The sequence below is a fragment of the Callithrix jacchus genome, chromosome 19 (assembly GCF_049354715.1).
Source record: "Callithrix jacchus isolate 240 chromosome 19, calJac240_pri, whole genome shotgun sequence".
NCBI lineage: Eukaryota > Metazoa > Chordata > Mammalia > Primates > Cebidae > Callithrix > Callithrix jacchus.
Window position 1 is genome coordinate 43,736,402 of NC_133520.1, and position 27,820 is coordinate 43,764,221.

The 27,820-nt window shown below is 40.8% G+C and overlaps 1 protein-coding gene across 7 annotated transcripts in view; it reads left to right on the forward strand.

Annotated features, from left to right (window-relative positions):
* PLD5 (phospholipase D family member 5) overlaps window positions 1-27,820 on the forward strand; it is a 407,569-nt gene that overhangs the window by 215,696 nt on the left and 164,053 nt on the right. For 4 of the 7 annotated variants that reach the window (XM_078357234.1, XM_003735274.6, XM_035281093.3 and 1 more), the window contains exon 3: window positions 11,358-11,526. The exons of the other annotated variants lie outside the window; for them this stretch is intronic. In XM_078357234.1, the coding sequence (XP_078213360.1) occupies window positions 11,358-11,526 (169 nt within the window). The remainder of the gene's footprint in view (window positions 1-11,357; window positions 11,527-27,820) is intronic. 7 annotated transcript variants of the gene reach the window in all.

Here is a 27,820-nt window from a genome sequence, read left to right on the forward strand (position 1 = left end):
CTCACACCTTCCATCTTTTTATCTGTCTGTTTACTTACGTACTTGCTGTGTCCTCCTCCAGGAAATGTAAGCCCCATTAAAGCAGGTGTTTTTCCTGGGTGCCTTTCAGCACTTGGAGAGCTCATCATGGATTTGACATTCCATAAATATCCATTTACAGGGTATGAATAGATGACCCCAGAATCATCAGAGTATGTCCTGAATTTTAATTCAGAGAAGGCAGTTGAAATAGTGATTATGTCTTTTGTAAAAAACAGACAACAAAACAAACATAATCTGACAGTGAGAGAATACCTCCTAACAGAAAGTGACTCTGCTAGCGACTCTAGAATTCACTGTCATGGACATCAGGCCCCAGGATATTCATGACTTCAGGGGGGGAAAAACCCCAGAATGTTGTACCTTTGCCTAGATATTTTGTTCTGAAAATTGGAAGAAACGATGGAGTGTTGTGATTAAGAGGATGCACTCAGCAGTTACATTGCTGGGCTTAGGTCGGGCTCCGTCACTCACTAGCTGTGTGCTCCTGGGCAAGTTACTTAAGTTCCTTGTGTCTCTGTTTCCTTCTCCATGAAAATGGGGATAGTAACAGCAACTACTTTTGATAATTATTGTCAACATTAATTAATATAGTCAGTAAATCTACCTAACGTGGTGCCTGACACAAAATCAGCGCTCAATAAATGCTCATTGAAAGTAATGGGAATATAATGGGCACAAAAAAATAGAAGAATTAGTGAAATCTACAGTTTGATAGCAGAGCAGGGTGACTGTAGGTAATAACAACTTAACTGAATATTTTAAAATAAAGAGTGTAATTGCATTAATTGTAACTCAAAGGATAAATGCTTGAGGGGGTGGATACCCCATTCTTTTCCATAACGTGCTTATTTCACATTGCATGCCTGTATCAATACATCTCATGTTATATATATAAATTTTTGTGAGTAATAGGAATTAATGTATATTACATAGCAATTAATATATATCAATCAATTTGTATATATATTTATATATTTATTAATTCCTATGTACCCGCAAAAATTTTAAAAATTAAAATATGTAAAACATTTAAGAAAGTAATAGAGGTGATAGTATAATTACCATTTGCCAGATGTTGAAGGGTAGTAACTGCCTTATAAATTATAACCACTTTTTTTTTCAGTCATCTGCCTCCTACTGTTTTAGCTCTTTGAGGGCAGTGTCAAGGTCTTTCTATAAATGAGCTCCCGCTTCTTTGCCACATCTTATATTAGTGAAATATCAAAAGGTAGGTGCGTTAAGTTCCACCTTTTTCCTCTTTTGTCTTCATCCTCCTCAGGCTTCTTTCTGATCATTCCTTCCTTTCTGGATCAGTAGTTAGAAATATTGAGCCAGTTAAAAGTGTGCCGTCCTTTCACCATCGCTTTCCTGGTCAATAAGATTGGCAGAGCAGCTTGTAGAATAAGGAGGCGAGCTCCTTACTAGAGTAAGGTAAGAGAGCGGCCACTTCCACCTTCTCCTCTTCTCCACACAGGATCAGGATCTCAGTCCAAGCTGATCTTCCCCTCTAAGACAGTAGCCTCTGCTTTCAAAATCACTCTACTTAGTTCCTCTGTCAACCCAAAGTGTGCCTGTAGCAGGACCTCTAAGATAAGACAAGGGCCAAATCTAGTGTTGTCAAACATACGAGCTCAGACGAAAACCTGAGTTCAAATCCCAGCTCGGTGGCATTCTCTCTAGTGGTTGACACCTGGGAGCCCTGCTCTTTGTCTCCCAAACTAAGATCATCCCTGTCTTGCAGGGTTACTGTTGACGATGATATGTAATAATATCTGCAGAAGTACTTTTAAACCATAAGCAATGAATAATAGCTACAATTCTTCACTTAGTACAATTATAGACCTGGAAATAATGAGGCTTTCATCTGCCTGAATCATCTAGACTTAGAGAAACAGTGATCCCCTACCACCAACTCAAACTCACTGTTATGTTCTCTGCAGCTATTGTCTTTGACAATCAATTGAAAAGTTAATAAAAAAGAAACATCTGGTGACAAAAAATAAGAGAGTATTAAAAATGGAAAGAAATATATCAAAATGACACAATACTCATTATAGGAGCTCCCACTGGCAATATATGCAACTATTTGAATGATAAATGATGACAGTAGTAGGTTATATAACTTTGAAATAAGAAACATGAATCCATACTAATTAAAAAATTTTTAATATAAAAAGTGATGGTTAGCTGGGTGTGGTGGTATGTGCCTGTACTCCCAGCTTCTTGGGGTACTGGGGCAGAAGGATTACTTGAACCTAGGAGTTCAAGGCTACAGTGAGCTGTGATCCTTTTATACTCCAGCCTAGATGACAGAGCAAGACCCTACCTCAAAAAAAAAAATCTTAAAATAAAGGGTGATAGGAAAAGGGGGGAAGCTTTCCTTTGTGGAAGAATGTCAATAACAAATAATGGAAGAGTTAGAGCAGAGTAGTGTGTGCCTCTAGTCCCAGCACTTTGGGAGGATCACTTGAGGCCAGGTGTTCAAGACTAGCCTGGGCAACATAGTGAGACTCCATCTCTACAAAAAAAAAAAAAAAAAATAGCTGGGTATGGTGGTATGCACCTGTAGTCCCAGCTACTCAGGAGGCTATAAGGCAGGAGGATCGCTTGAGCCCAGAAGTCTGAGCCTACAGTGTGCTATGATCATGCCTGTGAGTAGCCACTGTACTTCAGCCTGAGTAACATAGCAAGACCCCATCTCTAAAAAGAAATCAGGATACTGTTAGCCAGCCAGCCCTTGCTGGTGTTCTTTCTGCTGTTGTTCACAAGTAAATTCACTCTGATCCAAAGTCTTAGGGAGTGAAATACACATCTCAGCTGAAATAAAGCAAGGTTTCTAGGTCTGTATCAACTATTTCCATGCCTAGAGGTGGTCAGTGAATCTGCCATATAGGTAGTGAGTCTCTCAGTCAGAAATTCCACTGTTTCTTTGGGAAGGTGTTAACCATTGTCCTGTCAATCCTGTGCTTTCATTGTAGCCATCTGATCTCAAAAGCAAATGCAACAAAATGCAAAGTAGACGAATGGCACTTAATTAAACTTAAGAGCTTTTTGCCCAGTGAAAGAAACAATCAAAAAAGCCAAGAGGCAATCTACAGAGTGGGAGAAAATATTTGCAAATTATGCCTTGACAAAGGACTAGTACCCAGAATTTATGAGGAACTTAAACCAACAAGAAAAAAAAAAAGTGGGCAAAGTACATGAACAGACACTTTTCAAAAGAAAACATACCGGCAACCAACAAACATGAAAAATGCCCAACATCACTAATTATCAGACTAATGGAAACTAAAACCACAGTAAGATACCATTTCACACCAGTCAGAATGGCTATTACTAAAAAGCCAAAAACAGCAGATGTTGGCAAGGATGTAGAGAAGAGGAAATACACACTGTCGGTGGGAATGTGGAGTAGTTCAACCCCTATGGAAAACAGCAAGGGAATTTCTCAATGAACTAAAAATAGAGTTAGTATTTGACCCAGCAATTTTATTACTGGATATCTACCCAAAGGGAAAAAAAATTTTATCCAAAAGACATTTGCACTTGTATGTTTATTGCAGCACTATTTGCAATAGCAAAGTCATGGAATCGGCCTAAGTGTCCAACCGTGGTGGATTGAATAAAGAAAGTGTGGTATGTGCACAACATGCACTACTACACAGCCATAAAAAATCATGAAACCATGTTCTTTGCAGCAGTGTGGATGCATCTGGAGGCCATTATCCTAAATGAAATAACTTAGAAACAGAAAATTGAATACTGGATGTTCTCAGTTACACATGGGAGCTGAACAATTGGATATCCAAGGACATAAAGGTGGAAATAATAGACACTGGAGATCACAAAAGGGAGGAGAGAAGAAGAGGGGAAGGGTTGATAAACTACCTGTTGGGTAGGTAGAATGTTGACTCTTTGGGTGATGAGATCACTGGAAGCCCTAACCCCAGCATTATGAGGCATACCCATTCAACAGACCTGCATGTGTACCCCTGAATCTATAATTTTAAAAAATTATAGCCATATGGCCACAATAAGGGTAAAAAAAAACCAATCATTTTACTTTGAGTGCAAACCTAATTGCGTTGATGAGCCAAGATCTCCTGTTCAGCATCGTTAATGCGACCAGAGAATCCAAATCTAGAGAATGAATGTCAGTGCATTGACTGTCATGTACCTTCTAAGGTTCACGATAACTGATGCTGTGCATTAGGCAACAAAATGAAGCTCACAGTCACTTTGAAAATGTCATGTGGTTCCTTTTAGCCAGTGTATGTAGAAGCATTTTAGTAACTGTGCTTTATCAGTCGGAAAACTTGGAGACATTTTTTTCGATTACAACTCTTCAGACTAAGTTACTTTTAAAAATATCTTTCATTTAGCGTTTACGATGAAGCAGGCATTAAGCACAGCATGTCACTGAGATTCCCTCCTCTAATCTTTGAAATAACCTTTTTTTCTGCTCAGAAGTGGGAACAGATTTAAAGAGGTAAGTTGTTGAAGGTCACACAGCTTATAACTGGCAGAGCTGTGTTTTGTCTGTTATTTCAAACCCTTTCCTTTTCAACTGTTCTCTACAATAATACCAAAATCAGGTATGAAAGTATCATATTTTATAAAGATTCTTCTGCTTACCAAAACACAGACACACACAGCACTTTTTAAAGCTGTCAAATGCATGGACTTCATTTTTCAGTAGCTTATTAAAGGGAAACTACAAATAGGTCTTTGAGAAGATACAATATTGTTCCTGGATTGAAAGTGAAGTCTGGATGACCACATTAAGTGTGGAGAATAAATACCTGCTATTAATAAGAATAGTTCCATTTAAAATTCTACTAACAACATAAAAAGTTTTTTCTTGTATTTATTCCACCTCAGCTTCCTGGACTCCCAGTTTACCTTACAGTATCAAGAAAAGAAGTATAAAAAGATCTTTGTTGTATTGTGTTCCTGTATATTCAGTTTTCCCCTAGTTATTAGCTGTCAGAATAGTGTTATACAGCCTCTGGGTAGAGATCTCTCACAGATGGCAAATAGGTATTCCAGGGATTTGCCCAAAGGTGAATTTTAATGACATCTGCCTACTTCTTTCTTAGCCTGAGAAGTTTGAGTATACTCAGGGCTGTGATGGCATGTAAATGAGTTCTGCTCCTATGCTAATTAGATCAAGTCTCTGCAGCGTCACCAGCTGTTGGTTGTTAAAGGAAATAAAAGTATAGGTCACAGAAATAAGTCATTTCAAAGCTGCTTTCTAGAGACCTTTTCTGGCATAAGAAACAGCCATATGTCCCAGAAGAAGCAATCAGCGTGTCCCGGTAGGAGAGAGGAGGAGACTGAGCAGATAAACAGGGTCATTATTTTGAAGCTTTTCCCTGCAATTCATTATCCACACAAAAGGTAGTCTTCAGACCTTGAGTGCTGTCTCTATTTTTATTTTTACTATAAATTCATAGTTTGTCTTGATATTTAATAAAAACCAAATAACAATAATACAGCAGTCCCCACTTTATCCTCAGAGGACATGATCCAAGACCCCCAGGGGACATGTGAATTCTTGGATACTGTGGAACTCTATGTGTACTCTCTTCTTCTCCTATTCATATCTACCTGTGATAAAGTTTAATATATAAAATAGGTACAGTAAGAAATTAACAATAAAAAAGAACACTTGTAATAGTATACTGTAATAGAAGTTATGTGAATACGGTCTCTTGCTCCAAAATAGCTTATTGAATGTAATATTTTCAAACCTTGGTGGACTATAACTGAAAGAGTAGAAGTGAAACCAAGGATAAGGAAGAATACTATAATAAACTCAGTCTTCCTTGGCTCCCAGGGAATTACACTCTTCTCCTACTCTATCTCCAGTACCTTCGTCTCTGTCTTCTCTTCGCTTTCTCTACCAACCAGAAGTGATTAGATGCTTTTCATATTTGGCTTTGACCCTATTCTCACTTTTAAAGAAACCTCTCTTGATCATCTTACCCACCTCTAAAGCTTCAATCACTAAGGAAAATAAAGTCTTATTAGAATATGTGTATAATAGAGTACATGTGTAATAGATGTTTCATTATCCATCCGATGAGGGCATCTTACCCCTTCTTAGGCATGGACCCCTTTGACAGTCTGATGAAACCTATGCCTCATTCCCTGAATTATGTTTTTAAATGTATAAATTAAGATACTTAGGATTGCAGAGGAAACCAAAAATGTTAAAGTGACCAGAATATTTTTACAGATACATTTATGATATGCTAATGTGTATCCTGCAGTACATATTCATGAAATAACAAGATCTGGTCACTACCGCACTTTCAAAGTAATGAGAAAGACTTGGAAATGTTGCCTATAACTGTATCACAGGATGAATTTTTTTTTTTTTTTTTTGAGATGGAGTCTCACTCTGTTACCCAGGCTGGAGTGCAGTGGCACGAACTTGGCTCACTGCAACCAACCTCCACCTCCTAGGTTCAATTCTCCTGCTTCAGCCTCCTGAGTAGCTAGGATTACAGGTGCACACCACCACACCCAGATAATTTTTGTATTTTTAGTGGAGACAGGGTTTCACTGTGTTGGCCAGGCTGGTATCAAACTTCTAACCTCGTGATCTGCCCACCTTGGCCTCCCAAAATGCTAGGATTACAGACAGGAGCCACTGTGCCTGGCCTGGAAAATTTCTGATGGAGACAAAATTGCAAGTTTCATTAATATTCCTGTGGTTTGTTGCCTATGTTCATAACTGGAGGGAATTTTACATTTTAGGTAGAGACTAGGGAAAATAAAGATGTAAAAAAATCAAATTCTTAGATCCCCCTGAATTCTACCCATAGATTTAAGTTTAAAAACACCTGGTCGGCCGGGCACGGTGGCTCAAGCCTGTAATCCCAGCACTTTGGGAGGCCGAGGCGGGTGGATCACAAGGTCAAGAGATTGAGACCATCTGCTCAACATGGTGAAACCCCGTCTCTACTAAAAATACAAAAAATAAGCTGGGCATGGTGGCGCGTGCCTGTAATCCCAGCTACTCAGGAGGCTGAGGCAGGAGAATTGCCTGAACCCAGGAGGCGGAGGTTGCGGTGAGCCGAGATCGCACCATTGCACTCCAGCCTGGGTAACAAGAGCGAAACTCCGTCTCAAAAAAAAAAAAAAAAGAACACCTGGTCTAAAAATTTCCAAAAGAGATTGGGAAGAGAACCCATAGGGGACAATATGAAGAAGGGGCTGTTATGGAGCCATCTGTAATTGTACAGTTATACTATATTCCTCCCTTCATATGTTTGGTTTATCAGGGCTTCTTGTGTCTCCTCCAGTCTTTCCTCATATACCTCTTATATCAAAATAGAATTAAAACTAGCCAGCTCTTTATTTGTTGGCAGCTGCTGTGTTTTGGCATTGTTTTATCGGAGGGATGTTTTTGTTTGTTTGTTGGATTGTTTTTTAAATATATCCAATGATTGTAGCAGAAACTACAGATTATGTGGGATTGTTTATCCCTGCTATGTTTAGCTTCTATTAACATGGATAATTGGGATTTAAATGTGAATAGAATTAAGATATCCAGCTTCAACCTCTGTCTATTACCTTCAAAGGTCTTGAGGTAGATAAAATAATCCCCTTCCAACTTGGAAGTCTGTCTCCCCTTGGCTTCCTGAACGCTGCTTTCTCTTAGACCCCTCTCAGCTTCTCTAATGGTCTCTTTGGAATCGTCTCATCTGTTTCACACTCAACTGCCAGACAAATGTAGGCATTTCCCCCACATGAGGCTGTAGACTGGTTTTCTTGTAATCTTTTCTTCTTCGATACTCTCTCCCAATCCCCAATTTGCGTTCTTTCCCATGTTCCTTGTCAGTTTTAATGGATCCCAGCTCCCCTCCTCCCAGTTGAGATTTTAACAGCACACAACAGCTTATACTATAGTAGACACTTCTGGTAGGCACTGGGCACACAATTCTGGACCAATGAAACAGGTTCCTGCCCTCACACATCCTATAATCTATCAAGGAAGGCCTTGATCAAGTAATTTCAAGAGTGATGTGTAGGATGAAAGGAAGGAGCAGGTCACTGCAGAAGTTGGTAATAAGGAGAGCTAGCCTAGTTTGAGGGTATATGGAAGCCAATCAGGAGAAGTGAAGTTTCAGTTGGAACTTTAAAGGTTAACTGGGAGATGGCTCAATAACCAGTGTAGGAATTGGGATCAGGACAATGCACGTGGAATGCGAAAGTCTAAAAGCAATAGCAGGGAAGGAAGATGTCAAATATGGCTGTGGTAGGAAATCCACAAAGGGCATTTGAATCTAATGAAGCTGCAGAGAGGCAGGCCACATTGGTAAACTCTTGTCAACAGGGCGAGTCAGGGGCTGGGCGCGGTGGCTCACGCCTGTAATCCCAGCACTTTGGGAGGCTGAGGCAGGTGGATCATGAGGTCAAGAGATCAAGACCATCCTGGTCAACACGGTGAAACCCCATCTCTACTGAAAATACAAAAAATTAGCTGGGCACGGTGGCGCATGCCTGTAATCTCAGCTACTCAGGAGGCTGAGGCAGGAGAATTGCCTGAACCCAGGAGGCGGAGGTTGCGGTGAGCCGAGATCGCGCCATTGCACTCCAGCCTGGATAACAAGAGCGAAACTCCGCCTCAAAAAAAAAAAAAAAAAAAAAAAACAGGGCGAGTCAAGGGCATCATCCTGAAGACAGTCGGGAAGTCATTAGGCAGCAGGCAGAGTGTCCGGATTCACTCTAATTTTTAAAAGATTAATCCAATTTCAGTAGGGAAAATGGTTTGGAGAGAGGCAGGAACCCATATGAGGAGACCACTGGAGCTGATTATAGAGCCCAGTTAGGAGACAGTTTGTTGGCTTTGCAAGAAAATCTAAGCCCTCATTGTTTCTGCTCTACCTGCCCCTCATACCTTTAAGATTTGGTCTCTAAAATAATTGGGCTTTAAATGTGAATAGAATTAAGATATCCAGCTTCAGCCTCTGTCTATTGCCTTCAAAGGTCTTGAGGCAGATAAATGGAAAAGCTGCATGCTGCTTTTCATTCTCATTGACCAAATTCAAGCTCCTTTTCCACCCCCCTGCCCACCACGGGCTATTCCAACAGCTTTACTCTCTACTGCCTTATCTCCCATTTCTCCTTTCTCCATGCACGGTGCTGTCAGCGTTAGCCCCCTGTAACACATGTGGTTGCTTCCAAATGCATCAAAATTAAGTCCAAACTCTTCTCCCTTGTTCACAGTCTCTGCAGTGTGGTCCCTACAGATGCTGCTGGCTTTCTCCACCATCACGAGCTCCTACCGTACCTTTCCTACTTCATGCTCCCCTTGGCTCACTAATTCACAGATATTCAGACAGGCTATGTTTTACGAACTCCCCCCTCCCTCCTAGAATATCTTTCTCTTCCAACTCACTCAAAAAATTTGCATCTTTGAAGACTAATTTCAAGCCCAGCTTCTTCCAGATTTCAAGCCCAGCTTCCTCCTGGATGTTCCCAATCAGAATTAATTTTTCCTTCCTGCCCTTGTTCCAATGATTCTTTAAGTGATGTGTTTTCCCTCGGATTAAGCTTCTTACCCTTGTTTCATCATTTACTAGAGTTTACCTCCTATTTGAGTCAGTATGTATGAGATAGGCTTTTCCAATAAATTATAAGCTCTTGGGGGCTAGGGAGATTTGTGTTAGTTATTTCTATGTTGCACATAGTGATTTGCCTACCCTGTGCTTATAAAGGCTCAACAAATGTTAGACAGGTTTTTGGGTGGTGGTAGGCTGATTGAACCCCAAAATAGCAAATTTATCTGAGCTATATCCAGAGCTCATTCTGGTTATGATATTCTAGGTATGCACAAGAACATTTTGCTAGCAGTATTGTTTTTGTTTCAAAAGCTGGCTAATCACAACAAGTCTCAATAAGAGTAACAATTAAGTATTTTATTGAGAACTGCTGTATTCTATGTTGAAAGCGGAAATTTATTCTATAAGTATTTCATGAGCCCTAATTATGTCTCTGGCTCTGGGCATATGACTATGAACAAAACAAATTTGTTTTCTGGATATTTTTGTAAGGGCTTGAGGTTTTCTCCATCAAGATTACAGGAGGCCAGGTACAGTGGCTCACACCTGTAATCCCAGCACTTTGGGAGGCCAACAGGGCAAATCACGAGAAGTCAGAAGCTCTAGACCAGCCTGTCCAACATGGTGAAATCCTGTCTCTTTGAAAAATACAAAAAAAAGTTAGCGAGGCATGGTGGTGGGTGCCTGTAATCCTAGCTACTTGGGAGGTTGAGTCAGGAGAACTGTGTGAACTCAGGAGGTAGAGGTTGCAGTGAGCCAAGATTGCACCATTGTACTCCCGCCTGGGTGACAGAGCAAGACCCTATCTCAAAAAAAAGAATTGCAGGAGAATATACATGAATAAATCAAGCTTAATAAAGCTGGGAAAAAAAAGTTCATTCCTTTTGTCAGAAGTTATCTGTCACCTAACTCAGAAGTGAAAAAAATGCAGCCAAGAAAAGGTATGACAACACAAAGGATATATGGCCAATATAACAAAACGAGAAAAACAAACAGAATATTGCTAATTGCAGCTTATTTAGGGCTTCATTATACCATAATTTTATCCTTTTCTTGTGTCTGATTTTAATAAAGCCCCACAACAAGCAGGTGCTATAATTTTCTTCTCAGTGTCTCTTTACACCTTAGACTAGGAAGCGTCAGTGTCTCTTTACACCTTAGACTACGAAGCATCAGTGTCTCTTTACACCTTAGACACTAGGAAGCATCAGTGTCTCTTTACACCTTAGACTAGGAAGCGTCAGTGGACACTCAGCAATAGTAACTGCATTTATTGACTTCCAGTATCCACCCTGCATTGTCTTAGAAACTGGAGATATGTAAAACCCAATTTACAGTCTCAGATACCTCACAGAGTAGGGTCTTATGTAGGAATTGAATTGCTTCCAGGAAAAAAAATAAAGGAATATATTACTAGACGAGGATGCTTCTGTAGGAAGTTCACAATTTTTTTTCCAGGCTAGATTGAAAATGGACATCAGAGGCATACTCTGTGATTTTCTGAAATATAAATGCAGTGCTCACTATGAAAAAATAGGACATAAACTCTCAGAACACAATAGATTGGTGGAGGTTAAATGTAAGAGGACTTTTGTGGGAAAAAATGCAAATTATGAGAAGAGAATACATTCCAAATGAGTAAAGAGTATTTTTTAGATGTCTGCTCTGTGCATGTATAAAGATCTGTGGCTTCAAATTTGACTAGATTTTGTTTGTTTGTTTTTCAAAATCTTTTCTAAGAATTGCCCTGGTGGAAAATATTCCTGAAGGCCTTAACTATTCAGAAAATGCACCATTTCACTTATCACTTTTCCAAGGCTGGATGAATTTACTCAACATGGCCAAAAAGTCTGTTGACATAGTGTCTTCCCATTGGGATCTCAACCACACTCATCCATCAGCATGTCAGGTAAGCTGCATCTTCTGTGTGTGTGATAATTTTACTTATGTGCATTTTACACTCTTTGGTATTCTGGTCCTCCACTCCTCAAACTCAAGCTCATTTCTTTTAGTCTACCCACACCCCGAGTACATGTACATCATTGCATTTATGTGGATGTGCTGTTGTTAATTATATGTCGCTCAGCTCCTACTAGAATGCCAGGTTTGCAGGGACAAAATCGTGTTTCATCTTTGCCTACAATCGGCTCTTTATTCAGAATTGCTGTGTTGTACAACTTCAGGGGGTGCTATTTACATGATAATCTGCCAATGGCATGGTCCAGAATTCTGCTCTGCATAATCTGCTCGTTTACAGTTCTAATTCTGTACCTGCTTGCTGAGGCATTTATTTGGTTAGTTTGTATTATAATTTACCTTTCGACTTATAATTCACCCACAGCCAAATGTTTTTATAATAGAGTGAAATTTCCCAGGATAGTTATTTTTTCTCAACTGTCATATCTGGGTGAATGGAAAAAAGAAATATGCTTATTTCTTTAAAAAAAAAATAAGACTTAGGAGAACTACCTCTAGCAAACTGACTTAATGATCTAAATAATTTCTGAATAAAAGTTCTAGGTGTAAGAAAATGGTGCTGATGATTTTAGTATATTTTTCTTTATATTGGTACAACCTTGATAGTTTACATTAAGCTACCCTATCTAAATGTATAGCCATTGGCCTACACTTTCATGTCATATATAAGTCGAGGGTAAAATAAGTTTTGCCTCCTTTTATACAAAATATACTGGCATTAAGCTTATAATCATGATCTCACTGGTACTTTGAAAGCTATTGAATCTATTCAGTTACACTATGTTAAAGTCAAAAGTTGCTGGAAAATAAAAGCAAACAGAAAACACAGAGGCCATAACTAATGAAGAATGGAATCAATTTGCTAACCGTATTCTGCACTTCTCCATCCCTGCTGAGGTTTAAATAAGTGTTTCAGGATTTGTCACTGCATAGTATCTCCTAAAATATAGTGGTTTAGAAGCAGTATTTATTTATTCCTGATTCTGGGCAGGGTTTGGCAGAGAGGACTCATCTCTGATCCACATGGTGTTGGCTGGGTGGCTTAGCTGGGGATCGGGAAGCCTGGACGGCTTTCCTCACGTGTCTGGTATCTCAGCTGGAGTGACTGGAACATCTGCGATGGCTGCAGTCTGTCTGCACATTCTCTCATCATTCAGTAAACAATCCTTAATATGGTGGTTGGATTCTTTACATGGTGATTGGATCCTCAGAAGGCAGAGGGCTCTGGAAGCCTAGAATGTTGCTCCCAGTCTATTCCATTAGTACAAGCACATCTCAAGTCCAGGATGGGAGGAGCAACATCCAAGTGCAGGAATGAGGATGATTGTGGCCATCTTTGAAAATAACATACCACAGCCCACTCTCTGGCTGTAGCAATTCGTATATCTTCTACATGTAAAACACATTCACCTCATTCCTCGAAATGTGAATTCTACTACATCAAGGGCTCTGGAGGGAAGCCAGAGATCGCCTCCAATACCCCGTCCACTCTTTGGATGGATCTACAAATCAAACTGATACCAGGCAGATTGACAGGAGTAAATTTTATTAGTTTTACTCGTACATGTGGATCTTCACAAGAGAGTGAAGTCCAAAGAAGTGGCCAACGTAAGATGTTTTTATACTTTTTAGACAAAGAACAATAAATTTGAGAAGAAATGACAAGACTAAGGGGGTCTGTGTGGGGGTAACAAATTTCTAGGGGAGCCACTAGGAGATACAGAGGAGGCATAAAACTGTGGGGGTAGGGTCACTTCATTAAGTGTATCCATTTGGGTCCATGGCAGCCCCAGTTTTCAGTTTCTGGTGATAAGGGCTATTTTCTCGCCCTGGTACAGGGAGGATGTGCTTCTCAGAAGAATCTTTATGGTTTGCTGCATACAGGAAGAGACAGGTCAGCTATCCTTTACTGAACTACAGTTGTCCCAGTGTTTTCCACTTGAAATCATCATCGGTATACCAATCTGACATATTTTGAGATGCCATATCCTTCAATCCCTCAGCTCAAAATCCAGAATCTCTTTATTTACATCAGGTCTGGATCTGAGTGAAGCCCCTCATGTGGACTTCTCTTGATTTAGAAACATGTGAACTAAAAAGAATAAGTTATATGCCCCCCAACACAGACGCTGAATGTAAAATGCTAAGACAGGGGTAAGGTAACTAGAGATACTTTGGTTCAAAGGTGGCAAATGGAGAGTAGAAGATTGCCTCCTGGAGTGAGTGAGCCCGAGCAGGTAAGGCTCTAGACTGACTAGCTTGCCTATGAACGCCTGGCTGAGGCATTTTTATCTCTAAGCATTGGCTAGCCCTCGGAGGGGCAGTCTCTTCCCAGCCAGAAAGGTGTGTGTGTGTGTATGTGTGTGTGTGTGTGTGTGTGCGCGCGCGCGCGTGTGTACATTTTTAATTGATGCATAATAGATATACATCATTATGGGATACATGTAATAATTCATTATTATAGTTTGTAAAGATCCAATCAGTGTACTTTGGGAATCGATCACCTTAAACATTGGTCTTTTCTTTAGGCTAGAACCATTCATATTCTTCCCTTCTTTTTTATTTTTATTTTTGGAGACAGAGTCTCACTTTGTCACCCAGGTTGGAGTGTAGTGGTGCGATCTCGGCTCACTGCAACCTCTACCTCCTGGGTTCAAATGATTCTCCTGCCTCAGGCTCCCAAGTAGCTGGAATTATGGGTTCATGCCACCATGCTCAACTAAGTTTTCATATTTTTAGTAGAGATGAGGTTTCACCTTGTTGGCCAGGCTGGTCTCGAACTCCTGACCTCAAGTGATCCACCCACCTTGGCCTCCCAAAGCGCTGGGATTACAGGCATGAGCCAATGTGCCCAGCCCCCTTCTACTAATTTTGAAATGGACGGTAGATTATTGTAAATTATATTCACCCTACTGATCTATCTAGTGCTAGGTCTTATTTTTCCTACCAAACTGTATGTTTGTGTCTGTGAATCAAGTACTCTTCATCCACCTCCCACACTTCCCAGCCCAGAAAGGTTTTATAAAATGTCAGAATGTCATTATACAGAAAGTTACATGCAATACAGAGCCTTTTTGTTTGGCTAAGAAGGTCCATTGACACCACCACCTGAAGTCATTTCTTACTTCAAGAATGTTGTAGTGAGTGGAGACACCAACCTTGATTCTCTACATTTTATCTAAATTTTGCAGGAAAACTAAACAATTCCTTCTTGAGTTTATCTCGTTCTGTGTAACCCTTATTAAATCTGCAAAAACTGATAATCTGCCTGAGGAATTTCAGCTGGCTTCACAAGTCCATTAGTTATATTTTCTATCTTCTACTTGATAGCAGGTGACACTATTGCAAGCACTCTGCCATTACATAACACAGACAGCCCTTTCTAAAGACTTCAAAAGCAATTTCCTTACTGTTCTTCCAGCCTTGACTAATAGGAGTACAGGCCAACCTCTACCATGACCCAGTCCCACATGGCTTTATTTTTTTACTTAATTATTTTTTTGAGATGGAGTTTTGCTCTATGTCATCGAGGCTGGAGTGCAATGGTGTGATCTTGGCTCACTGCAACCTCTATCTCCCGGGTTCAAGTGATTCCCTGCCTCAGCCTCCTGAATAGCTGGGATTGCAGGAACTTCCCACCACATCTGGCTAATTTTTGTATTTTTCGAAGAGATGGGGTTTCACCATGTTGACCAGGTTGGTCTTGAACTCCTGACGTCAAGTGATCCACCTGCCGTGGTCTCCCATATAACTTCAGGTTTTTATATAGTAGTTTCTGTTTCAGTTACCTATGCCATGTAACAAACAACTACAAACCATATTCTTCATTGTTTCCTACAATTCTGCGGGTTGGCTGCACTATCCTTTTGCACCAAGAGTGCTGGCTGGAATCACTCATGCAGCTGCACGTAGGAGCTGGACTGTCTGAAGGCTGGCCAGGTCTCAGGATACCCAGGTGGACTCTCGTAATTCAGTAATTTAACCCGAGATATATATAGGGCAGCTGGGTTCCAACAGGATGAAAATATAAACTATAAGACCTCTTAATGCCTGGATTCCTGGAACATTTGCCAAATTGTATTAATCAAAGCAAGGCACAAGGCCGGTCCTCAGGGGAGGGGCAGTCGCCCCCAGGAGTAGCATGCATGGGAGGAATTGTTGATAGCTGACGCTGGAAACAATCTACTGGAGGTGATTTGGAAGTGTGAGCAAGGGATAGTTCAAGTCGTCTTACCTTAATCCTAGGAAGGCTGGTACATAGCCACTGAATGCAGCAGGAACTGCAAGCTTAGTTTGATTTGGTAAACCATGCTGTGTGCCCTGACCAACACAGGCAGCCGTGCTGTGTGAGCACGGGCTGCTAACAGCTCCTTTCCACCTCATGTGCGCCACTGAAGAGCCAGGTAAATTAAACACACAGTAGGAAGATTCGCATGTACACTTGGATTGACGACCTGATTATCTCTTTTCTGCTGTGCTGTGCCTTGGGAATGCTGGCTTTTTCTCTTCAACTACAAAGTTGTCTTTCCTGAGTGGCTTTCTTTTTCCCCTATGCTTTACCATTTCTCTCTGACTCTACCCTAAATCCTGGTTGGCTTTCAGTATTCCTATAATCAATCTAGATTGGAGCTGATTGGGCTGGGACGTCCTAGGTAATGTGCAGCATTCCCCAGGGGTGCTCAATAAGTCTGTTTGCAGGACTCAAGGGATTTGGGGGGCTGAGGCAGTAATGGGGGGCACCCTGTGGTTTGGTCAGCACTGAGGATTGGTGTGAGGTGGTTCATACAACTGGAGCAGAGGCTATACAGGCAAAATTCACATTCCCTAGGAGGGTGACTTAGCCTCCCGTCTTTAAAAGGGGCATGATCTTCCAATGCAGTCTGAGGATTTCTGGGCCTTCCCAGCTTTTAATCTGACCTTTCTTCCTAGTCCTTCAGCTGTGAGCTAAACTCTTGCTTCTCAAAATGTGGCCATTGGATAAGCAGCAGCATCTTCATTACCTGGGAGGAAATAAGAAATGCAGGTTCCCAGAACTCACCCCAGCCCTCCTGACATCAGAATCTGCATTTCAACAAAACCCTCAACTGATTCATTTGCTCAAAAAGATCTGGAAAATGCTGAACTGAAACATTCTTCCGTCATGCTCTGTGAGCCCAGCAAACTGTCCTAGTGTTCAGACCCTCTGGTAGAAGGAAGGTCTGTGTCGTGGTTCCTAAGGTTACATACAGAGGGTAATCCCACCCTGCTGTGCCTTGCTCATGGCTGAGGATAGCTGAGGTTCCAGCTCCGCTTTGCAAGCAAGGGTGCCTAGATACACAGTGAATAGTTGTTGAATGGATTTTGTCAAAGATAACCAAAAATGGATGCTAAAGTGGTAAGGACTGATTTTAGTCAGTAATAAACCATTGCAATAGGGAAGTGGATCCAAGATGAACTGAACTCAACCTTGATTTGTGAACAGGTGACTGGGAGTTTAGAGGAGAATGAGGAAGTGGGAACGACAAGGGCTTGGGCAGAGTCATGGAATTAGAAATTTATTAAAGGCTGGACGTGGTGGCTCATGCCTGTAATCCCAGCATTTTGGGAGGCTGAGGTGGGCAGATCACCTGAGATCAGGAGTTCAAGATCAGCCTGGCTAACATAGTGAAACCCTGTTTCTACTATAAATACAAAAAAATTAGCCAGGTATGGTAGTGCATGCCTGTAATCCCAGCTACTCAGGAGGCTGAGACAGGAGAATCACTCGAACCCAGGAGTGGGGGAGGTTGTGGTGAGCTGAGATCACACCATTGCACTCCAGCCTGGGAAACAAGACCAAAACTGTGTCTCAAAAAAACAGAAAGAAAGAAAAAGAAATTTATTGAAAATTGGGAAGGAGAGGTTGGTCCATGTGAAACCCATCTGGGTTTGCTAACTGGCACTTAGAGAGATTAGACTCCTACCCTCCCACAGAGGCTGTGAAACAGGGGTCCTATTGTTAGCTGTTGACTGGAACAAAAAGCAGATAGTCAAATGTGGCAAATCACATGTCAGCCTTGAGCTTTCTCAGGCAGGTACTTTATGGGGGAATAAGGGCCATCCTGGGGATGTGGCCCTGTGCAGGTAGACACTATGTCAGTGTTTGTTCAAGTCTTTTAAGTGGAGCTGTGAAAAAGATGGATAAAATCTTCTGTGCTAAGAATCAGCAGTCAGAGACCAAGGTCGAGGCTGAATCAAGAAGAGGGCTCAGGGAAATCTGGATAGAGTTTGGCCAAAGAGAGAAACTTCATCAATTCCGTGACATGAGAAGAAGTTAAGGTAGATGCTGTTGAAGTGGAAAGATGATAACGCTTGGAAGCCTAGTTCAAGTCGCTCTCTAACAACTGGCCTGCTGCCAACAAATGGCACTTTTCAACTTACTGCCGATGACATAACTACTGTTGAACTCACAGGCAAGCTTTTAGAAAGAGACCTAGTTTAGTCCAATGTCTGCGGGTAGAATCAGACTGCTCCTGCCAAGGAGACACCTCTTAGCTGCCTCTTATCTCCCTGATGGCACCAGACTTCTGTACAGTGTAAAACCAGTTGGTTTTCTGTAGTTTTGAGCCTAATTTTGCTTTCCCTCTTTACAAGGGGGAGATCTGCCTTTGCAAACACGTAGGATAGAGGAGCTTTATCTGCTTGGGAAATAAATGGATTCAAGGTGCTGTGAGACCGATCTTGTGAACAGTTCTCCCTACACCTGCCTGTCCTTGGCCATGCCCTGTGGGGAACCAGAAACAATAATTTTGGAGGGTTCTCACTTCAGCAAGGTAGTGGAATTTCTCCTCTTTCTCTAGTTTGTTGGCAGCCAAGTGACTTTCTGCAGAATACCTGGCCAAGAGCCAGGCGTGGACCTGCTCTTTAAAGAAAGAACAAGCATGCAGAATTTAGGGTGTTCTGTTGCCTGACTGGCTATCTTTCACCTTGCCCCATTCACCTCTCAACCCCTAGCGCAGCATACACAACAGGCTAGCATTTAAAGGTCCAGGGGAACTTATCTAATGACCACATTTCTTGGGCATTTAAAGATTGATTTTAGAGGGCCAGGCATGGTGGCTCATGCCTGTAATCCCAGCACTTTGGGAGGCTGACGTGGGTGGATCCACCTGAGCAGGAGTTTGAGACCAGCCTGGCCAACATGGTAAAACCACATCTCTCCTAAAAATACAGATATTAGCTGAGTGCAGTGGCACATACCTGTCATCCCAGCTACCCAGGAGGCTGAGGCAGGAGAATTGCTGGAACCTGGGAGGCAGAGGCTACAGTAAGCTGAGATGGAGCCACTGTACTCCAATCTGAGTGACAGAGCAAGACTGTGTCATGAAAAAAAAATTAACTTTAGAGTCTGTTCCCCTCCTTTCCCCCTCACTGGGCAAGTAGGGGAATAATTGTGTAGTGATCAAGAATGGAGAAAGGAAACAGGTACTCACTGCCAACTCCTCTTTGGGCACAGTTCAAGGACCCCTATATCCCTTTCTTTTCAGATAAAATCACCAAGTTTTACCCTAAAACTTCGGTGCCTAAAAAAGAAGGCACTAACTTAAAGCTACTTTGGTTTAAATTTTTACCTGATTTTATCTTTCAAACTGGAAAGGAAATTCAGGACTACCCAACTTTTCAAACTTTGGGCAGGCAGTCTTTGGACTTGTGTGTACCCTTTTATTTTTACCAAGACCCTGTCAATATTGGGAGATAGTCACTCTTTGGTTTATTGCGTGCAAAAAACAAAATGCTGGGAAAAATGCTTCACACCCTAATTGTTCAAGTGAGCCAAATTTAAATTTTCTTTAAAATATTCGTGTGCCAAACACCATAATTCACAAATATGTGTGATAACAAAAATTGTGTCAGGTTCACAGCTTATTTTTAATTTTTTTTAGAAATAATATTTTTTATTTGGGGGACAATAGTCAAATGTGGCATTTAGTTCTAAACCAACAGAGCCAGGGGAGAAATACCAAATGTGGGTGAAGGGGAGAAAGCAAACAAAACACACTGCCCTGTGTGTACCTATGCAACTGTATTGCATGCTTTGCACATGTACCCCAAAACCTAAAATGCAATAAAAAAATAAAAAAAATTAAAAAAAAAAAAACCAACAGAGCCAGAAAAGTCCTAAATAGAACCATAAATGGCACGTATATAAACAGGAACTGTAACTAAAAAGCAGCCCAGCTGTTTATTATAATGTAGCAATAAGGAAATGCGCCAAGAAACCATGTAGCCAGCAGCAAGCAGAATAGCTGAGCAGCAGAGGCACACATTTTATTGGTCTGGTCTCGGGCTGAGTAGCAATTTCGTAAGAGTGAGTGATGGTTGTTACTAACAGGAATAATGAATACGTGCTTTTTTATTTTTCATTTGCAGGGAAACAGACAGGTTGATTTAAAATGTGATTTTTATCTGTACCTCCAAAAGGTTGCTGTTTGGGTTTCTACCCTGAAATACCCACTTTGTTTTTTTTTTTTTAATCTCCCACCTGCTGTCAATCTCTTTGTGTTTGTTTCCTTCTGTGCTAAAGGAAACTGGAGTGTACCCTTACTCCAAATCACAGCCTGCGAAGGGCTGCTGAGGTCTATAGTTTCATGATAAATTCTACAATATAGAATTTTATATTTTAGAATTTTATGAAAATACATGGTCAGGCAAAAGGTTTTGTTTTTCTGTCTGTCTTGATGATGAGATGCCATCCTAAAATACTGAAGTTCCTAGGACATCTTGATTGCTAATTTATGGAACAAAATGATGGGAATTTATGAAATCAAGCCTCTTCGAAAACAGCCAGGAAATGTAACTGAAAAAGGCTTGTTAGTAGAGCTATCTAATTCATTGGGAAAAAAAGAAAATCTCTTGAGTTCACTGTGAGGAATCAATAAAATAATTAATGAGCTGCATCTTAAAGAGATGTATTTATGTGAAATCAATTAGATACTAGTCTATCCGTGAGCTGTGATTCCCGACTGATGATACATCATAATTGTTTGATTTTGAGAAATTATGATTTTTTAAAATCGAACAGTATTTAATAAATCACAAGCAGCAAACATGAAAGCTCAGTGATCCAGGAGGCTGTTTTTGGAAAGTACAAGCCTGGGTCCTGCCTCTGCACAGTGGCTGGCAGATCTTAGAGAGACGGCAGCAACGAGCCAGGAGTGGAGCTTAGGGATTTTGTTTTGTTTTGTTTCTTGACCTACGTATTAGCTGTGCAACCTTAGGCAAGAGGATGAACTCTCTATGCCTCAGTTTCCCCGACAGCAAAATCAGGGTGATAGCAGAGCCTGTCTCGTAGGTTGTTGTGAAGATTAGTTTAATTAATACATGTGAAGAGTGTAGAACAGTGTTTGACCATTTTAGCGCCTAAAAAAGGTTTATTATGATCACGAATATTGTTATTCACATTCACTTATTTGTGTACACTCTGAAACTCTAGTTCAAGTTTATTCTATTAGAACAAGCTCTTTTTTTTTTTTGAGATGGAGTTTTGCTCTTGTCACCCAGACTGGAGTGCAGTAATACAATCTCACTGCAACCTCCATCTCCCAGGTTCAAGCCATTCTCCTGCCTCAGCCTCCAGAGTAGCTGCACACGCCACCATGCCCGGCTAATTTGTATAGTTTAGTAGAGACGGAGTTTCATCATGTTGGCCATGATGTTCTTGATCTCCTGACCTCATGATACACTTGCCTCGGCCTCCCAAAATGCTGGGAATACAGGCGCGAGCCACCGAGCCTGGCCTGCAGCAAGTGTTGATTATGGCTCTTGCGCTGTGCTAGAAACTGGGATGGTTACTATGTAAATTTAGACAGGGATTATAGTTTCTACAAATGTGAGACTCTGGGTAGGTAAGAAGGATTAGGCAAATGATCATTAAGTGTGGAATTCTGACTTTCATTTGATGTATTAATTATAAATCTTCAAGCGTGCCTGCACACATACGGTCTTACTCTCACTCCTCTACTCAAGCAGTTCTCAACTGACACACCCATTGAGGAGCAGCTGCTCTATCTTCGGAGAAGCAGGGGGGCACTTCAGCTTGGGAAAAGATAAGGAAGGACTGATCACCCCCTCACCATCCAAAAAAGCCCCATTCTCAGGAATTCTGCAAGCTTAAGAAAACCTTTTTTACCTCTCCATTTGTCCTGAAATGTATGACCAATCACTGTCTGTCAAAATTATCAAAAATTGTGAAATATTTGATCTTAGAACAGTGTTATTTAATAGAAAATACAACCCTAGTCTATATTTGCTGATATATATATACACATGCATACATATATATGTGTGTATATAATATATACATACATATGTGTGTGTATAAATATACATATATATATGTATCTATGTATCTCCCTGTGAACAAGTGACATCTTGAATATGAACACAGCATATTATGTGGTCTTCTCAAACCTACAGTCCCTTCTGATTTTTGTTGATTGATGTTTTGTTCTATATTGAAAACCCATATGACCTAGCAGCATTCACATGACCCTGCCATTGAGCTGCAGCAGCTGTATCCACGTGTGACTCAGGTCTCCAGGCGCTGTCTGGTAGCCTACTCATTCCTTTTCTGAAATATTCTTCCTAACTGACCCGATCAATGCAGTTTAATAAACAGACAAGGGCTTTTGTTTCATCAAATTAGAAAACGTTTCCTTGTCATGTTTCATAGCCATCCTTATGATTCATTCATAAATGATACGATTAACATTTTCTACTACAACCACTGTACGTTTTGGCCCATAATGCCTCTTAGCTGTCAAGCCCACATTCTGGTGGAGTCCTCTACGGCCCCGTGCCTCCAGCACCTCTTACTCCCAGGTTCCACCATTCTTTTCATTCTCCATCTTCCCTGGCCCTCTAGGCCCACTTGTCCTCTCTTGCCCATGCCTACAGTCCTAGGCAACTCTCCATTCCCTCTTCATGTCTTCTGAAGGAGACTCTATTCACTCATCATGCACACAATCAGCATCTACTTTGTAACACAGGGCTGTGTCTGAAACCCAGAAGAATCCTGTTTTTGACAATGTCACTCCCATGTAAAAGTCTGATAAAAGTGTCCAATAATCATGTAGCCCTAACATGAAATCCTTGATTAAAATTTCTTTTCTTAACGATTTTTTTAACCCAGGAAAGCAACATCACATCATTTCCTAGTTTTCATTTTGTCCGAAAAAAATATTGGCATAGTTGGTGGAGACTGGGTCCTTGAAATAATTGAAATTCTTTGAGCCTATTGTAAGTGAGAGGTTGGGTAAAGGAGTCAGGGAAAGCAAGATATTCTGATGCAACGTGAAAACACACATTTCATTTCTGTTTTGATGTAGATCCTGAGGGCTTACACACATTTCTACTGTATTATGCAAACCTCCTACAGTGTAGTTTGTCTGTGTTTAATAAGGACATAGGGAAAAGTAAAACTGTATAAATTAATGAAAGCATAATTAGGATACACACAAATTCTCTGTTGTCATGTGGCTCAGTTCGGAATTGCTTATTTTGTGTCTGTTTAGTTCTCAGAGCTTGCTTTTATAGAAAAGGCAGAACTTGCAGTGTTATTCCAGCCGGGTACTAAGACATTTGAATGACTAATAGTTTAGGAGTTGTGGTCTCATTGAACAAACGTCACAACTCCTCTAATCTTCACTGGCCTCATCTATTAATTAAAATTAATGAATTAAATATTAAAATTAATTCTGATTCATAAAATTATACCCCTCTATAAAATGAGTATAATAATAATGCCTATCTCATTTAATTGCTTAGTGAATGCAATTAGATACTATTTGTAAAACGATAAAGAATGGAGTTTATAAAAGGTAGTCGTGGTTTTCATTTTTGTTGTTATGGTGCAGGACATTTACTTTCAAATTTAGTGGACACTTAACTATGTAATCTTATAACAAGAATGATGTTCAACTGTCAGGATTTCAACTTACAAAAGGTTAAGATAGAAAATTCTACACAGAATACAAATTCGGATTGCTCTCTAGGGTGCAGGTGAGAAAAGGAGAAAGAAAAATACACCTGTTTTTCAGGTAGATTCTCACTTTTCTCTCCCATTCTCTCCAATGGCTGCCAGTCAGAGCCACTGGGGAGATTGTTAAACATGCTGATGCCCCAGCCCATCCCAGCCCAATTAGATCAGAATATTTGGAGAGGGGCCCAGCCTTCAATATGTTATTATTTTGATTTATTTTATTATGCTTTATGTTCTGGGGTACATGTGCAAATCTTGCAGGTTTGTTATATGGGTATACACGTGCATGGTGGTGTTTTGCTACATCCAGCAACCCATCATCTACATTAGGTATTTCTCCTAATGCTATCCCTCCCCTATCCCCCTACCCGCTGCCATCCCTCCCCTAACCCCCCAGCCCCCAGCAGGCCCTGGTGTGTGATGTTTTCCTCCCTGTGTCCATGTGTTCTCACTGTTCAACACCCACTTATGAGTAAGAACATGCAGTGTTTGGTTTTCTGTTCTTGTGTTAGTTTGCTGAAAATGATAGTTTCCAGATTCATCCATGTCCCAGCAAAGGACATGAACTCATCCTTTTTTATGGCTGCATACTATTCCATGGTATATATGTGCCACATTTTCTTTATCATCCTATGATTGATAGTCATTAGGGTTGGTTCCAGGTCTTTGCTATTGTAAACAGTGCTGCAATAAACATACATGTGCATGTGTCTTTATAATAGAATGATCTAAAATCCTTTGGGTATATACCCAGTAATGGGATTGCTGGGTCAAATGGTATTTCTATTTCTAGATCCTTGAGGAATCACCACACTGTTTTCCACAATGGTTGAACTAATTAACACTCTCACCAACAGTGTAAAAGCGTTCCTATTTCTCTACATCCTCTCCAGCATCTGTTTCCTCCAGATTTTTTAGTGATTGCCATTCTAACTGGCGTGAGATGGTATCTGAATGTGGTTTTGATTTTCATTGCTCTAATGACCAGTGATGATGAGCTTTTTAATATATGCTTGTTGGCTGCATAAATGTCTTCTTTTGAGGAGTGTCTGTTCACATCCTTCTCCTATTTTCAAGACTTTTTAAAATGACTAGGGAACTTTACTGGGCAGCCAGGATCGAGAATCACTGCTTTAAACCATCTCAGTCTAATAAACAATGTTCAACTTTCACAGGTTCCAAGATCAGACCAGCTTGGTCCCTACCCCAGGCTTGTCAACCTTACTTTGCCTGTTTCAAATTAATCCTGTTATTGTCATTGTTCCCTCAGTAATGATGCAGATGAGTAGCAGCTGATACTTGAATATTCCACATAGTCCTGGACTCTAGGACCCGTGTGGCATTTTCCTCGTGGCTTTAATGTGCAGCGTGCCACCAGTAACAGAATGGAGCTCAAGGACTGCTTTTTGGTTTGAAACAGTAGATTACCTTCAGCCTTCTAATCTCCAGGCTGCATGTGATGTTAGTAGAACTCCGGTACAGTGTCACCATGAAGACAGCACAACCTCCTGGAAAGAGTGCCCCTTTATTGCAAAGCAGCATCTTCTCCCTGCTCCACAACAACATTCAGCAAATGCTGATTTGTTAATTAGCATTCTCCCATTTTAAACGTGACAAAATGATTTTAAACGTGTCTATGGAACAAACATTTATCAAGGTGCCGTGCTGTTTGCTGGGGATAGAAAAATAAGCAAGGATCCCTACCTCCATAGAGCTCAAAGTGTGATAAGGGAGACAGACAAACCAAAAACCATTTACAACAATACAGAATAGTAGGACAGCAATGAGGGGCGCTGTCAGGAAGTTGGTTCATGTGGGATTACCTCTGCTTTTGAACTGTGCAGCAGAGCTCACAGGCTCTGGTGGATTCGGGTCCTATTTTTCCTTGGTATATTCCTGCTTCTGCTTCATGTTGCCATTACCCTGTCTGTTGAGTAATCCTGATTATGTTCTTGCTTGCTTTCCAACATATTTTTATGGGAAATCATTATTCTAATATAAACTCCTAAGCATTATCATTAGCAAGCGTTTAACCTCTATGATTCCTTTTAAATCCAATCATATGGCCATGAATAAACCATGAACCTAAGATAGTCCTCCTAATTGTTTGTATTAATTACTTTAAGATTGTCCTATCTGAGTTTGTTTGCTTGTATGCTTGTTTATTTTTTCTCTGTATCTTCATTCGTGCCTTTCCTATTTTTCTGTAACCATTTATCTTTTTGGTACTTTCATTTAAATAGAATAGGTTCGAATTTTTTCCCTTATTGTTAGTAATAACCTTCATGATAAAATATTTGGAAACTATGAAAAATGAGAGAGAAACCAAATCTTCCAAATGGCCACCAACAAAAAAAGGTTTTGACAATTTGATATTTCATACACAATTTATTTACATAGGCTAATACTACATATAAAGAATTATATCTTTTTTCTTGGTCTGTTTTTGAGATAAGGTCTCACTATGTTTCCCAGGGTGGAGTGCAGTGGCGTGATCCCAGCTCACTGGAACCTCCACCTCCCAGGTACAAGCAATTCTCCTTCTTCAGCCTCCCAAGTAGCTGAGATTACAGGTGTGCGCCACCACGCCTGGCTAGTTTTTCTATTTTCAGTAAAGTTGAGGTTTCACCATTTTGCCTGGGCTGGTCTCAAACTCCTGGCCTTAAGTGATCCTCTCGTGCTGGGATTATGGGTGTGAGCTACTGCTCCTAGCCTAAAGAATTATTATCTTAATTTTGAACTTAACATTACAACATAAGCACCTTCCCATCTTATCAGAAACACTGATAAACATATTTTAATTGGCTGCATAACATACAATGTATTAGATTCACCAGGTGAAATTTATGTAACTGCTCCTCTCTATTGGACATTTAAGCATTTATCTTTTCCCCCTTTTTCTGAATGAGCTGCTGCAGTAAATATCTTTGTGTAATTTGTGCCATGTTTTTGTCCATTTGCTCAAGATAATTCTCAAAAGTAAAATTTAAGGATAGGGTATCTGAGGTGCCCTGTTAAGACCACGGATATTCAGGGAACATGTGGCAGTTCTCAAGGTGGCTCCCTGGGGATGCTGGCATCTGTGGCGTGAGGTTTTGAAGGAATTTTCTATTCATTCTGTATGGGGTCTTTTTCCCACTTGGAACAATGATTGTGGAAGCGATGGGGTGTTTGGCACATCCTGATGTTCCTTCCTTGCCTTGGTCTCCCCTGTTTCCTCTGGAGCAAAGGAATGACACAAGGCTATGGACATTGTGCTCTTCCAGACACTGCTGAATGGCAGCACCAAGATAATATTGTCTGCCTCCCCTCTGCAGCCAGAGTGGACGCTCGAGAAACCCCACAAGTAATTTCCAGCCACTGTAGGATTCCAGCTGCTGAGACCCTGGTTACCAACCTTCTCCTTCTGATATTAATCCCTTGCTATTTCCTGGTCCATTATTGGCATGATGAGCATATTCATCTCTCTTCCTCTGTCCCTGACAGGGATGGCTATGTTTATGCCCACAGGGTGCATAATTGAGATAACCATCATTAAGCATGGCCTTGATGATGAACTGTTCAGACTAATTAAATCCCGTAATGAGATGGAGCCTGTTATGATGAATGCACAGGCAGCTTGCACACCTCCACGCCAGATACTCTCCGCTGGTTTCAAGCAGATATTTCTTGTGGCTCATTGCCAAAAAAAATTAGTGTTCTCAATCAAGGTGCTGGGTCTGTGGCACTGAACTCCAAAGCTCTGATTGATTGATCAGGACATTTGTGAAGAGATGACATGGCCACTCTCTTCTGGGTTTGGAATGAGGAATTCTGTATTTCTCCTGGTACATCCTTAGAGCTGTCTGCGGACTCTGGTCACCACTCCAATTCCTCTCTCTCTCTCTTAAGCTTCAAGCCTAATCAGCAGGTTCATCACTGTGTTATCTCATAAACACGACCTGGATTCCTTCCAGTTTTTAAATATTCAAATATATATGAATATACATATGTATATATGTATATACATGCATATGTATATATGTGTATACATATGAATGTACGTGTGTGTGTGTGTGTGTGTGTGTGTATTTGAGACAAGGTCTGCTTTGTTGCCCAGGCTGGAGAGCAGTGGCACAATCATAAGGTCACCTGCAGCTTCAACCTCCTGGGTTCAAGTAATCCTGCCTCAGCCTCTCAAGTAACTGGGACCATAGATTTGTGCCACCACACCCAGCTGATGTTTTTA